We start from the raw sequence: 13,959 nt of genomic DNA on the forward strand, positions 1-13,959 counted from the left end.
TCTTTGTTTAAGCTGTTAATGAAAAAAGAGAAGATTCAAGAGTCAGTTAAATCTCCCTGCCTCCCTTTTTGTCTTTTATTACAATTAGTCTTCATTCTGCTTTCTTTTTGTGTCATTTTTGTATCCTTTTATGCAAAACTGTTTCCTTCTGGAATGAGAACAATAATGTAAATGTCTCTTGAAATCATCTGACCTATGAGTCACGATGGGCGTGAGAATGTATGTGGTATTTGTGTGCTTAAATATTTCTAACGAAAAGCTGATTTGATGATGTTTTATATATTAGTGCATCATTATCTAGGCTGCATTTTGTCTTTTTATCAGATGTCTTCTCCCAATAGTGAGATGAATTACCAGAGTCCTTTATCACTTTGTAAGCCGAAAGCAAAGTCTGTGCCCACACCTGGATCAGCCCAAATGACTTCAAAGTCTTGTTATAAAGGGGAGAGAGAGCTGGATGACCCGAAAACCTGCAAGAAGAGAAAAGCCTTAGATTTTTTGAGTAGACTGCCTTTACCTCCACCTGTTAGTCCCATTTGTACATTTGTTTCTCCAGCTGCACAGAAGGCATTTCAGCCACCACGGAGTTGTGGCACCAAATATGAAACACCTATAAAGAAAAGAGAGTTGAATTCCCCTCAGATGACTCCACTGAAATTTAATGACACTTCCCTTGTGGAAAGTGATTCAATAGCTGACGAAGAACTTGCATTGATCAACACTCAAGCCCTTTTGTCTGGTTCGGCAGGAGAAGATCAACTTATGTCTCTCAGTGACTCCCCTAGGACTGCTCCCACGAGCTCAAAAGATTATGTCAGGCCGAAAAGGTATCCTACTGCCTCTGGGATCCGAGACTGCGAGAACCCCCAGGCCAGCACCGAAGGAGGGGAGCCTGACGTGCAGGACACAGATATACAGTAAAAAGGTCACCTATGAGACTGCAGAGGCGACAACAGCAAACATGACGATAAGTCAGTTACTGACTCAGCCTCTCCAGTTTGTAAAAAATACAGCTTCAAACTGCACATCAGTGTTCGCATAATGAGAAAAATAGTTTCTAATTTCCCTGGGTGGCTGTCTGTCACAGGAGTGCTCTTTGTCTGCCTCTGTGCTTTGATTTGTTACCGATCTTAAAATTGGGTATTTATTAACTAATCAAGAAAAAAAATCTCCCGTAAATCTTTATGACTGAATTTGATCACTGGACTTGACCAAGTATTATTTTACAAAGTAACTTTTTCTTTAAATTGTGTCCTTAATTAAATGAAACTAGGTTCGTAAGTACAGTTATTTTGACTCCTGTAATTCTTTTTAGTTTAGTTCCTATTTTAGATGGTTTGGTTTAGTTTTGTTTCTCGGAGATAGCCCACTGTGACCCAGTTTTCCCTAACAAACGTGTTGATTCTCTTATAGTTCTATCCTGATTAAACGTCAGGAAGAGAAAGATGCAACAGTGGTGTTTTCTAAGACCCATTCTTCAACCCTAAGTCAGCATAACTACAAGAAAAACAGAATCCCCAATGTAATTCCTTTTTATGATTCCACTGTGATCTCTGAAATTATTTTAATTAAAAATTCAAGTACTTTAAATCAGATTTCATAGTGTTAATGTTTTTGTAACAAAATGATCATCTGCAACTTCAGAGAAAACTGTTCTTTCAAATTGGCACATTCTACCCACTTTATTTTTAGCCCTGTCACAGGACTCAGCAGTACTTCCTTTAAACCTGGTTTTCTCTAACCACCAAGGCAGACAGTAATAGTTCAATATAAGGGGATATTCTCATTTGTGACTTTCTTATGCTTAATGGAGAAAAGAGAATGCACTTCCAACCAGGAGCCGATAGCATGGAAAAGCTCTGAAATCAGGTCTTTTACTATGCCTTAAGTTTATATAAAATATCCTGTTTTCAAATCTAATTAGAAACGCATTTCAAAGCCAAGAATAAATCTTTTAAAAAGCAATTTTTTCTTGCATAACTGTGATCCATGATTTTTCGCTCCTCTAAAAATTAACGTAACAATAATCCATTCTGCAGTTCTTTTTAACTCAAGTGTTCTGCCAGTCTTGTTAATACATGATTTAAATTTTGTTCGTAAAACAATTTGGTCTTCCCATCCTAATCATTTTCCAAGTGATCCACTCTAGAACAGGGAATAAAACTGGAGTCTCAGATGAACAAAAAAGAATTAGAAGAATCTAACCTGAACTGCTACTACGTCCTCTATTCTTACCATTTAGACCACACATTATAGAGAGATCTCATGCACATACTCCTTTTTTACACATTGTAAAAAATATAGGAAGCTATATAAGCAAAATATGAAGCTTAAGTATATGCGGATATTTTCCCCTAAGAAGTGACAATGATTACAAAGTCAAGAATGTACACCATAGGATTAGGGATAATGGTAAAAGCAGTTTGTGTTACTCAACAATTACTTAACGAGACCCTATCTTGTACGTAAAGCACTATGCCGGCTCTGTGAACGATACAAACGTTAATAATACAAAACTACAGGTTAAAGTTGAGTGTTCAAAAAATTACAGAAATCAGGAAACTTGGGAACTGAGAGAAAAAATAAATCACTTCTAGCTGGGACAAAGTTGGCAGCATTTAATCAATTATGTTTATGCTTCCAAACCAAGTATTTCAGGAGTCATCCAGGGGAAAAAAGAGACAAATAGGGAAATTACTCTCCTGAGCTCTTTAAAAGCTCTGGATCTAAACCTGGGGCCATATCAGAGTGGTTACTCAGACAAGGTGAATAAAAAGCCGTAAGATGTCAATAGTGTCGGGTATTAAAATGCTAAAGTAATAGTCTTTCCAATGTATGCAGATCAAATAATTTATATAAGCATGTAAAATGCAAGGTTGCATTTGTCTTTATGTCTCCTATTTACTAAAGAAGACTGGTAAATAAGTTTATGATATAGAAAAACTGGTTCTTAGGGTAGAATTCTATGGAATTTAGGCAATTAATTTTTTTATATCATTAAAGCAGTCTAGATTCAATGACAAATTCATATAAAGCAATACCATAGATAATTTTTAATAACCATAAAAGCACCATTATATAGGACACTTAAAATAATATTTCACAGAACATTATAAAGAAGCTGTTGGCCAACAAGAAATAAAGCATACATCCTACGTGATCTTATCTATCATGGTCTCACACCAAATTAATCTGATTCTAACCTGTGGAGACTTGATTTGGAATCATAAATTCAGTATTGGTTTAAGAGGGACATCCCAGAGTTGTGGTAGAACTTTATTGTCTTAAATAATGCCACATAAATCGCCAAGACTGCTCATCTTGTAATGAGCATGACTTTTACGTATCCCTATATGATTTATATCTTGGGATGCTTAATTCTTGTGCTCCCAAACATTTGGGCAGCCAACTGATTATGCACATGTCTAAAAACTGCTTAAGTTTTTCCTCTTAAAAACTGGTGTTTTATAAAGTCAGGCTTCTTTAATTTCCACTATTGGCACAACAGCCAAAAAGTTCATCAGGTTTAATCCTATTCAATACAGTGGTAGTTAAAACACAAGATGTGACTTTAAATAATGACACTGGTTTTCCTCAGTAGCTTTTAGAGCTATCAAGAAGAATCCAAAAGACTTTTTAACAATGACACATCACGAGAATAAAGGGATAATTTCCCAAAGAGTCTACTTTGAAGGACGATATTCCCTTAGATGTATGCTCTCTAGCATATGCATTTTAGAGGAAAACCACTCTCATCGTGACAGCCACACATCTCACATTTTTTGGATACACGGCTGATCAAAGTAGCAATGGCACTAACATTTTCCTGTCTCCCACTTCTCCCCCACCTTTCCAACCTTCCTGATGGAGATGGGTTTTCTGGAAAAATAGATTACTTCAGAGGAAGTGGTACTGAAGCTTCTGTATATTGAACTTATGTGACTGGGTACGTTTTCAGGGTTCCGTTTCCAATTGGTTCCCTAGAGAAAGTGACTTTGTTTAATCAAATCAGAATTCCAGCATCAGACCATGCATAGAGGATCACTTTTAACAAGTGCTTGTTGAAAATGAATATAATGACTTCTGCTGAAAAACTTTGAGGTCCGACTATTTACACAGGAATTAGAGCTCTGGCTAAAACTGAACAAAGAATAAATACCAAAAGTTGCGGTAAAAACTGATTTAGGAAAATTGTGAATGCCTGTACGATAGGCCTCTAATATCCATGGTGACAGCCGCCTCTTCTGTTAAAGGAGCTCTCGTTTGTGAAGCCCCCATGAGCCCTCCGGGTGGGAAACTCCGCGCAGGGATTCCAGTATCCTGCGCCGTCGGAAGGTGATGGGTTATTCCTGTCCTGGTTTCTGTTCATTCTGCTTGGCTTTTCCGCATGAAGCACACTGTGAAAGGTAACATCGTGTTCATACCGTTCCTTCATCCGGTGTATTTTTTCTCTTGGGACTCCATGAATGTTCCTTCTACATGGGAAAAAATGCAAACATGTGCTTAAGGCAGTAAATTCAAAAGGAGTTACAAGTCCTGCGTCATTACATAGATATGCACTCCCTAGTCTCAGGATTTAACTCTCACTAAAGCATAACATTTCTTTAAGGAGTTATCTTTCAGGCTCCACTCCTGTTTTTTTTGTGCTGCTCTAAGGCTAAACAACCAGAGTTTCGGAAACGCTTTGTTTTTGGAACTCTCAATTTCATGCTTCAAGGTATAAAAGAATACCATGAGATCTACTTATTATATTTTTGCCTGTTAATCATGCATATATCTATAATCCATTTATGTCAGTCCGAGACACTTCTAGATGCTAATTAAAATAATCTTAAATTCAAGCGGGCCTCAGAATCAACTGGGGATATAGTTCAAAATGCAATTACCAGAGATTCCCACTGTGGCATGGGGCCCATGAACTAGGATTTTAACAATCACCTCAGGCAACTGTGATGGGCGTGGGCCACAGACCGATTTTGGAAGCACTATCTCCTTGTAACTATAGGATAAATCAGTCTTATTCCTAAAAAGTAAATTCTGATCTCACTGGTTTCTTTAAATCATTGACATCATCAAATAACACAGATAGTAAATATCAGAACCCATGCACTCAATCAACAAGTTAGTATTACTTGGACATTTATTGCTTTATAAATTAGAAGCAGCATCTAGACCCTAAGTGAACCACAGACTGTTGAACGTTTAAAGATCTTTATTGAGCCTCAATGCAAAAACGCCACTGACATGTGCAATCCCATGCAGAGAAAAGTGCTTTCAAACGTTCATTAATGAAGAAGCATTTTAGCAGAAAGTTAAATGTGTCCTTTAAAAGGACCTAGTCCAAGCCAAAGTGTAGCGTTTAGCAGTATATTAGAAAACTGACCCAAAACTAAAGTCTTCACATTAATAAATCCAAAGTGATCAATTTCCAAGAATTACCATTTCTGGCCTGAAAACTACCATGTCCATTTCCAGCCTGAAAAGATTCTTTTGTTCGGTCTGAAATACCTGAAAACAGCAGGATACATAATGAGGAACTAGAAAAACAAAGAAGTACCTTGCTAACTCTTGAACGTTGAATTTCCAGCGAGTGTCAGGTTCTCGGAATATAACTTCATAGTTATTTTCAAGTGCCTGATTTTTCAAAAGTACATAAAACATTGAAGACATGGTATGTATGTTTGGGAATGTTTATGCTGCCATTTAACATTTACTACAAATCTTTTCTAAGATTCCTTTTGTTTTACCAGTAATCCAAGGCCTTAGTTTATCTTACAAGTACCGTTGGTTCATTTCCATACTTAGCCACTCTCAGATTATATTATGGTTCCCCATGATAAGTTTTGGTCAATTTTATCTACTATGTAGGAAAATGATAAAGGTTCTTTGTTTGGGGACGTTTTTAAAAATAGATAGCTGAACTAAGTTTTAAATATCCTGCCCACATGTATGAGAAATGAATTCAGTGGCTTCTCAAAGTCCCTTATAGGATTATCACCGAGTTTTCTTCTGCCAAATGCCTTGTCCCATTCCTCATGCCTCAGTTAGAAAGTGAGGGTGCCCTAGGAACAGAGCTTATGAAATAAAAATGATTTCCCAACACTCTTTACAAACTCCTCCCGCCAAGAAGGGGCTTTCCCTGCTATGCAATACAGTCCGGCCCAAAGCACCGCGCCCCGTGATCCTTGGGTTTACAGTTTGCATATAAACATCCAAATAATCTTTGCATTCATAAACTGGCTACTGCTTTCTCATCTCAAAATCTGAACTCTGTTGTCACTATCGTTTATTGTGTTACAAAATACAGAATGAAAACAGCTAAGTAAAAAGATTTCCTCTTCATTCTTGAGATTGAGATGGACCCTTCTAATTAGAAAAGGATTCAGATATCCTAGATGGAAAATACCTAATTTCTGGACCTTAGTAATAGCTGTGGGTGGCTTAAAAAGATTGCACATTCCAGATAATAAAAAATAAGATGTCTTTCCTTAAGCCACTCTCCCACTACTCTTGGTTCTGAGTTGTGCCTTAATTAACTTGACTACTCATGTCCCCTTTCATTTCTCTGCCAAGTGGATTCTCGGTCCATGAACTGAAGTAACGACAAAAGTGATGTTCATTCCTTCCTACATTCACCCAAAGTCCCACAGGCTGGGCCTAAATAAACCAGATGGATGTACAGTTAGAGAAAAGCACACCTGCGTGTAAGCTCTTTTACCCCCGGATTAAAAAGAAGCCATGAATAGATGCCACGAGCCCAGTTTCTTAGAGATACTCACTTTACCGTTAGACAAGTGGGGATTATGTATGACAAAATTAGACTGCTCATCTGTCGTCTTCTTGCCCTGTTGTGTTTCAGGATCTTTTCTCCTATCTATATGCCCAATAGGGAATAAAAACTTATGACCAGAAAAGGTGAAATATGTCTGAAAACAGATCATAATTTAAAATACAAACATAGTTTTATTCCTCTTACTTTTCTATTCTGACAGTAGAGAGCTGAGTTATCTTTGTTTGCATATTTATATTTGTATTTTAGTATCTTAATAGGGTTACAGTGTTAACCCTAAATATGTTTTAAAACCAAAAAAAAAAAAGGTCACCCCAGAACTCTCATGTGGCAACACTAAACAGTACTGAAATCCCTGCCTGCCAAAGACAGTGTCCTATCAATATAACCTACAACTCGGCTAGCAGCACTGCCCACCCCCATATTTCTCTGCAAGCTTCAGACGGTGCCCCTGTGTATAGATGTCTCTTCTTTGGAAAGCAAGACAGAAAATCAAGACAGAAAAACCATCAAGAATTCGGACCAAGGAGTGTTTACAAATGTACCCTGAGGGGATATTAGCATCTTAGCAAGTTTCAGCCACTGAACAACAGAGAAACACTAAAATAAAACCTGTTTACCTGCTCTCTGAGAGAACTACTATTAATAAAGATGAGATCATGGCAGATCGGAAAAAGAGGAAAGAACAAATGGTTCAATTTTCTCACAAAATTTCTGGAACTGAAAAATCAGAATGATGCTGTTTCCTACCATGACTGCATAGGGCTTCATTTCCCAGGCGTGGAGGTTGGTATTATCAATAATAATGGGGGATATGCCATTCCTCATTGCTTTTCTGGCTGCAACACAATGTTATATAACAGTGAGCAACATGCAACAATCAGAAGGGTGAGCGTACTCCATATTTTGTTATTTTTATTACAGGATGTCCTCATTACACAACTTTAGTGCCATCTATTTCAGAACCCATTATCAATAATTTTCCTTTTCCTGGAATCTAGGGAGGTTATGCTCTGGCATTCTGTTTGGGGGGAAAAATGGCAGAACTTTCATTACACTCCTTCCATAAAACTTATTCTATGTGCACAATACGATTTCCCGGGAATTTGGAAAGGAATTTGTCACCTCTTTTCTGGTTCCATTCATGTGCTTCCTCCAGGAAGTCAGGATTGAACTCATAGGCACCGTCTTCCCTGAAGAAAAAATCATCCGTGCTGAAAATCAGAGCCCTGGGAAAGTCGTGTTGCAATTGTCTAGAAAGTGGGGAAATAAGAGATTACTTTATGACTAGGCACAGTCATCCTAGAAATTATTACCTTCCATCTCTAACATTCAGTGGTTTATAATTATGAGTCCACCAGGTTGTGTGTTGTTGAAATTCAACGCAAGAAGAGAGATGCTTGCTATTCATAGGAGGCGGGAGAAAACCGAGAGGCGGCTGTGTGTGCAGCACAACTCCTAAAACTCAGAAGTGTGGCCACCACATTGACTTCTGCTGCACCAAATGATTCTAGACACAACTCTGGAGGTTAAGGAGAAGGCATGATGACAGTGAGCACTAGTCCTCACCGCCGTTGCACAGTGGTGTACCAGTGCCCCCCACAGACCTGCCCTCGCGTGCCATGCCCCAGTGCCACAGCCCTCCCTTCCCCGAAAGGCTCTCCCCTGTCCTGGGTCCCATCTCCCTGGGGCTCTGTTCTCTGTGAGGACGCATCTGAGAAACTAGTTCTTGCTGAGGTATGATATAGACAAAAGTGATGTATGTGTGTGTGTGTGTGTGTGCATGTGTGTGCACCACCCCTATTAAGGTAACATTTACATTTCACAGTGACCTAAACCAAATGAAAAACAGCACTCCAGGAGAAGGAAAGAGGTAGACCCAGAATTCCCCATGCTTTCTTAAATCTCTATCACACTTCTCTAAATATGAAAATATCACAGAAAAAAGGGAAAACCATCGTGGAGTGTCCCCTTTAAAACAAAAAAAAAAGCATACTAAATTCTGCACAAAATCGAAGAGATGTTTCCACTTGAAATCCTTATTCAGATAATTTGGTGGTGGAGGCGGGGGGGGTGCATATTATGGTAGGTAGTAACTGGGTAAATCTCTGAGCCTCCTCTCTCCTCATCTGCACAAATCAAGGATGATTTCACCTATCTTGCTAGGTTATGACACTGAGCTAATAATGTGCAGAAACAGCAGATGCGTCACCTGACACAAAGAGTGTTGGTTTCTTCCCTTTTTCCCTGCAGCACCAAAACAAATTTAACAGGCAAACAGAACATATGACAAAATGGAGACACTCAGAACAAAGAAAGAGAAAAAAAAAGAATAAAAAAGGAGAAAGGTTGGAGGAAAAAAGATTGGAGAATGACAAGAACAGGAAATGCAAAGAGAAAAGTCGAGCTGTGTAACTGTGTGTGTTTCTTCTCCACGAGAAGAGTTATCTTTAATCAGGAAAGAACAGAATGAGCATAAGGCACCGGAGCCCAGATCATAAATAAGGTCCCGGGTTGTTCTGAAAAGCTTGGGTTCAATTCTTGACTCTACGATATCCAGTCATGTCACCTATCTCTCTAAACTGTTTTCCCGACTGAAAACCACAGATAATAGTCACTACTTATGAAACAGGAGTTTCTAGTAAGGCTCAAATGAGATATGAGAAAACATTTTGCAAATGGTAAAGCACTTTTACAAATATAAAGTACTGTTATTTTACCAATAATTATAACACAGGAGATCAACTTTACCGACCCAAACTGTTTATATGCCACAGTAATAAAATGCACTGGAGTGCATATGTAATCTCGAAATTACTGCGAGTGAATTAGTATTGCAGTGAATGGAAGAGATGAAAAAACCAAAATAAAGCAAATGCCTCAATTTTCAAGAATGAGTGAACACATTCCAGAAACAGTAGATAAACATTACTGTCAGAATTCTTCAGAAGGCTTGATCACATTTAAAAAGAAAGCAGCACAGGGGCTCCTGGGTGGGGCTAAGTCGGTTGAGCTTCCCGCTCTTGACTTCCACTCGGGTCCTGATCTCACGGTTCATGACGAGCCCTGCATGGGGATCTGCGCTGACAGCATGCAGCCTGCTTGGGATTCTCTCTCTCTGCCCCTCTCCAGCCTCTCTCAAAAATAAATAAATAAACTTAAAAAAAAAAGGCAGCATAGGTAGCTGATGGGCTGAGTTGGTAAACAGGGATATTCATTGGACACCATATTACATTTTGATTTAAATAGGAATCTGATGGTCTCTTGATAGCCTTGTGGAAAAACGTAGACAAGAAGTTATAATGTTTTTTCATACCCAGAGGATATTAGATAACTCTCCAACTCATTAAACATTTATTGAGCATTTAATATATGCCAAGTACTGGGTGAAGTGTTAAGGTATGATAATAAAATAAAATAGCTGCTTTCAAGGAATTCACAGCCTAGCCAAGGGGCCAGCTGACCTACAGATGAAGCACAAGAGAAGTCAGGGGCAGGAACAAGATCTGACAGGGAAGCATGAAGGAGATGATATTTGACTTGGATCTTGAGACATGAGAAAACGCTGTCGCTTGGGGAACGGGTTAAAAGCACAAGGGGTAAGGGGCGCCTGGGTGGCTCAGTCGGTTAAGTGTCCGACTTCCACTCAGGTCATGATCTCGTGGTTTGTGAGTTCGAGCCCCACATCGGGCTCTGTGCTGACAGCTCAGAACCTGGAGCCTGCTTCGGATTCTGTGTCTCCCCCTCTCTCTGCCCCTCTCCCACTTGTACTCTGTCTCTCTCTGTCTCTCCCTCAAAAATAAACACTAAAAAGCACAAGAGGTAAGAGGAGGAAGCTAATGCTTTAGGGCTTATTACGAGAAAGGAGCTCTAGGGATAAACAAGAAAGAAAACACTAAGGATTAAAAGTGGCAAATCATATTTGAAGCATTTCTCCACTCTGAATGCTACATAATTTAAAGAGAAATTTGGCAAGCTGGAATATGTCCGCAGAAAAGTGACCAGGTATCAGATGAGCAAAGATCATCAAAAGAATGTGCAGTGTTTAAACTGGGGGCAGGGTATAGATGGGGGGGGGGGGGGGTTGTAGATTTGTATGATCTTCCTGAATAGTCATTCCTTCAGAAACTTGTTTTATCTTCACCTGAATGTTAAATTAGCACCGGCAGGTACAGTAGCATCTGGAACCTGCAGGACAATGAACACTCTCCTAGCTAAACAAAGAACTGATTAAGTAGACAAATCTTGAGATTCCCAAACTTAGGTGGAAGCAATAAATACCATTCCATCAGCTTCAGCAGTGATCAGGACAATGCATCAGCTCTAGCTTTCTGTATGGTGGTCAGGAGCCTCATGCATTGGGGAAATTGAGAGAATGAAAACAAAAGAAAAGGAAAAAAATAGAAAGACAATTACTTTCACAGAACCTTCAACTCCACAGCTCAAAGTCCCCCCTCAAATTCACTTAAAATGAAAACTATGAGAGAAACTCAGGTACTAATCTTGATTTCACAACTTATCACTCTTCTGTGTAATTCTTTCTTTAATCATAAACACCCATGGAAACATATTCAGGTGTCTATTAGTCACTCACTCACTGACAAAGTCCAATATTACTATGTAATTTGGAGTTGGACCCCAACTTTCATATGTAAATTTTCCAACATGCAAAAGTAGACAGAATACAATCGTTCCCCCAGTACCCATGACCCAGGGTCAACAATTATCATAGCCAATCTCATTTCATTTGCTTCATACTTCATTTCACCAAATGTCCCATCAGTCCTCATATTTCCCTGATTGTCTCCTAAATGCATCCCTAGGACTGATTTGTTTGAAGCAAGAGCCAAACAAGATCCATACATTGTATTTGGATGCCAAATCCCTCACATCTCCCTATTCCATCACTTTTCTCTCTCCTTTTTATTTTCACCTGAATTATTCCCCACAATCCCTCATATTTAGAAGATGTTCAAACCTTTAGAAATGAGTTGAAAGAATAATTCAATGAGCACTGCTTACCCTTCATCTACAGCCACCAGTTGTTAACATTTTGCCTCATTTATTTCTCACATATGAATTTTTGATGAACCATTTGAAAATTAAGTTGCAGGCATGACACTTTCTTCCTAAACTCTTTGTCAAGTATCTCCTATGGATAAGAACATTCTCCTACATAACTACAATAACATTATCACATCTAGAAAATGAACACTAATTTATAATAGCTAATGTCAATTGAATTTTTAAATTTAAAAATTTTAAATTTCCCTGATGGTCCCAATAACATCTTTCATAGGGTCACGTACTGCATTTGGTTATTATGTTTGTGTCATTTAATCTAGAACTGTCCTTGTGACTTCTTTGGTTTCCCTTTTTGAAGAGTCCAGATCAGTTGGCTTAAGTACACCCCACATTCTATGTTATTTTGATGATTTCCTCATGATTAGATCCAGGTTACACACTTTTAGAAGGAAAGTACAGAGGTAATGTTTGTGTACTGCTTTTTGCACGTAATAACAGTTTGTACTGTCGTGTTCAATTTGGTCACGTGGCTTCTAAAAGGTGGTGTCAGCCAGATCTCTCCACCCTAAAGAAACATGGTTTCTCTTGCAATGTATGTAATGGCAGGACAGGGATGGTGGGAGTGGGCGTGAAGCTGTCAGACCCCAGGTAAGGATCCTGTTGCCCACCGGCCTTTTGCCCAGTGATCTTCACATTCGTTGCTGACCACGCCTGAACCAAGTATTACATCAGGAACTGCAGAATGTTGATTTTTCTCATTATGTAATTTCTTCTACATTTACTTTGTGGCATTGTCTTGTAAAGAGGAACTTTCTCTCCCCTTTTAGTAATCTTTAACATCCGTATTCTTTATGATGTTCAAATTGTCCCATATTTGGCCACGAGGTATCCCTTCAAGTTGGCCCCTGTGTCTTATATATGCCCCTTTGTCTAAAATACCGCTTTTCCTTTCTAATTAGCAAAGACATACATATTCACTGCAGAATATTTTTAAACAGAAAACTGCAAAAAAGGGGAGGTTTCTATGTTCCCCATCTAAAAATAATCATTAACATTTTGACCTTCTTTCCAGGAAATAGATAGAAAGATAGGTAGCTGGGTGAGTAGATAAGTCGGTAGGTAGATAGGTGATAGAATTTTGTATCTGATGTTTTGTTACATGCAAATAGAAACATAATATAGAGCATACCAAATTTTCACCAAATTTACTTCCAAAGCTATTATTTCCCAACTCATGAAATACAGTTCTATGACATTATTTTTAATGACTATGACACAAATATTGATATGGATATACCATAATTTACTTCACTAATGCCCTACAGTTAGGCATTTATTTTGCCCCCAACTTCTTCGATTATCAGCAAGATTATTTTATGTTTTCTAATTATTTAGAGGTACTCTTTTATGAACTGCATTTTCATGTCCTTAGTTAATAAATGTTATCTGTTTCTTACTGAATATGTAATCTTTTTAATTTTGTTTATGATAAACTCTGACATAAAAGTATGAATTTTTAGAAATTTTTCTAGGCACATGTATCCATCTTTTATTTTCTACTTTCTGCTCTTGATGATACATTTACATCAATCTTCCCCACTCCAAGTTTACGTAAATATTCATCTTTGTTCTATTACATTTTATTCCCCAGTTCATCTAAAATTTTATTTTGGTATCATGTATTGGTTAAGCATCTAACTAGATTTTTTTTTTCCACGTGGAAAACCAGTCATCCCAAATCCATTAACGGAATAATTTGCCAATTCCCCACTGTTTTGAAATACTTTCTTTATATATAAGTGATAACAAATAATGAGGCCTGTTATCGGACTTTCTATTTTTTCCACTAAGGTTGATGTGTAAATTCTTCATTGTCTTCTTTTCCAGTATCTTTTCTTTTATTATATTCAGTAGTTGTGAATTTTTCCTTTATATGATTTATATTTTTATATTCTCATTTTGTTGCAGAGACATTTCTGAACACTACCACATAAAAGGACTTTCTTATGTAAGCTCTACACCCAACACGGGGCTCAAACCGACCCAAGCAGCAAGAGCCACATGCTCTACTGAGCCAGCCAGGCGCCCCAAAGATCTCCGTTTGTTGATGTATTTGATTCTTCTCATGGTGGGCTAAAATTGGT

At 38.2% G+C, this 13,959-nt stretch overlaps 2 protein-coding genes across 5 annotated transcripts in view; one reads left to right on the top strand and one right to left on the bottom strand.

Moving 5' to 3' along the window:
* The window catches only part of BRCA2 (BRCA2 DNA repair associated), a 60,932-nt gene extending 58,967 nt beyond the window's left edge, over nt 1–1,965 (top strand). For both annotated transcript variants that reach the window (XM_043576498.1, XM_043576509.1), the window contains exon 27: nt 325–1,965. In XM_043576498.1, coding sequence (XP_043432433.1) covers nt 325–921 — 597 coding nt within the window. In that variant the 3' untranslated portion in view covers nt 922–1,965. The remainder of the gene's footprint in view (nt 1–324) is intronic.
* Nucleotides 1,966–3,030: 1,065 nt separating this feature from the next.
* The window catches only part of N4BP2L1 (NEDD4 binding protein 2 like 1), a 31,470-nt gene continuing 20,541 nt past the window's right edge, over nt 3,031–13,959 (bottom strand). The window contains exons 2-5 of one of the 3 annotated variants that reach the window (XM_043576564.1): nt 7,916–8,043; nt 7,541–7,629; nt 5,558–5,634; nt 3,031–4,475 (exon numbers count right to left, since the gene is read on the bottom strand). In XM_043576564.1, the coding sequence (XP_043432499.1) occupies nt 4,217–4,475; nt 5,558–5,634; nt 7,541–7,629; nt 7,916–8,043 (553 nt within the window). In that variant the 3' untranslated portion in view covers nt 3,031–4,216. Of the gene's footprint in view, nt 4,476–5,439; nt 5,509–5,557; nt 5,635–7,540; nt 7,630–7,915; nt 8,044–13,959 lie in introns of all 3 variants that reach the window. The other 2 variants (XM_043576570.1, XM_043576579.1) reach the window with 2 other exon arrangements.

Source organism: Prionailurus bengalensis, chromosome A1 (assembly GCF_016509475.1).
Source record: "Prionailurus bengalensis isolate Pbe53 chromosome A1, Fcat_Pben_1.1_paternal_pri, whole genome shotgun sequence".
Lineage (NCBI taxonomy): Eukaryota > Metazoa > Chordata > Mammalia > Carnivora > Felidae > Prionailurus > Prionailurus bengalensis.